Source organism: Urocitellus parryii, chromosome 3, assembly GCF_045843805.1.
Source record: "Urocitellus parryii isolate mUroPar1 chromosome 3, mUroPar1.hap1, whole genome shotgun sequence".
In the NCBI taxonomy this organism is placed as follows: Eukaryota; Metazoa; Chordata; class Mammalia; order Rodentia; family Sciuridae; genus Urocitellus; species Urocitellus parryii.
Window position 1 is genome coordinate 77,972,132 of NC_135533.1, and position 1,171 is coordinate 77,973,302.

A 1,171-nucleotide genomic window follows, 5' to 3' on the forward strand; every position below is an offset into this window, starting at 1 on the left:
CTGGGCGTGAGCCTCACACAGTCCAGATTCCTAGTTAACAGACCTCTGGCCCCTAATCTCCATTCCTTTGAGGGCGACCGCATATATATTAACTCTACAGCTGCCACACTTCCCGAGGGCTGTGGGGATTTTACAATACTGAACCCGATCTTCGGAAGGTCAGCCGTTCTGTCTTGGGGCGTCCCTACTTGCCTTTCAGCGACACTCACTGCTGGGTCCTGAGACACCCCAGACCCACGCGCGCTCAGGCGAGGAGGGGGCTGATGACCCCCATCCCACCCGGCTCAGCCGGTTTCCTTCTTCTCGCAGCTCTCCAAGAGCTCAGTCATGAAGGAGATGTAGACGATGGCCAGGCGTAGGGTCTCGATCCGAGACAGCCTCTTCTCGTAGGCAAAAGTGGGCACCTTCCTCCGCAGCTGGTCAAAGGCTTCGTTGAGGTTGAACATCCGCTTTCTCTCGCGGATGTTGGCGGCCTGGCGCTGGGCATAGGTGATCACCCTTTTCCTCTTGGGTCGGCCTAGTACCGAGGGTCCTCTCCCGCGTCCCTCCTCTTCCTCCTCCTCTTCGTCCCCATCCCCTTCATCTACTTCGCAATCCTCTTCTTCCGGGGTCCCCTCCTCAAACTGCGCCAGCCTCCTGGGCCTTCCCTCTCGGAGCTCAAGTGCCGGGTCCCCAAAGGGGACGCCGGGCGAAAAGTCGCAAAGGAGAGGGTGTCTCGGGGAGGCCAGGGACAGGTCTGCGACGAAGTCCAGCACAGTGGCGTCCACGCAGCTCTCGGGATAGGCCGCCATCGCTTCAACTTGGCCCTGCGTCTCATCGAATGAATTTTTCGCAGGGAGGGGCGAAGCTGCTGATGGGGCTTCTTAACAGCCTTGGGTCTGATGGAACACCATCACCGGCTGGCTGGGGGACATTAATATTTATTACCAAGCTGATAACAGGATTAGTCGCCCCGATTGGGAAGACTCTGACAACGTCCCTCCTCTGGAAGCTGATGAAGGAAGACAAGCCTGAGTACGCCTGGGGGGCGCAGAAGGAAAGGCCTCCACTTCTGAGATCTTTTCGCTGCGCCACGCGGACAGTTCCTTCTTGGCAACAACCCCCAGTTCTTACCTGCTGTGTGCTTTTTGTGTCTCTCTTCACCCCCGCAGCCAACTAATGTTCTCCAGGC

The 1,171-nt window shown here is 58.1% G+C and overlaps 1 protein-coding gene across 1 annotated transcript; it reads right to left on the reverse strand.

The window, feature by feature from the left end:
- Positions 1-284: 284 nt before the first annotated feature.
- Positions 285-791, reverse strand: Ferd3l (Fer3 like bHLH transcription factor). The gene has a single exon (XM_026408927.2). The coding sequence runs from the start codon at positions 789-791 to the stop codon at positions 285-287; it is 507 nt and encodes a 168-aa protein (XP_026264712.1).
- Positions 792-1,171: the final 380 nt, after the last annotated feature.

Bases quoted from the DNA above. Each gene is read 5' to 3' on its own strand.
- Ferd3l (XM_026408927.2), bottom strand. From the start codon at position 791: ATGGCGGCCTATCCCGAGAGCTGCGTGGACGCCACTGTGCTGGACTTC.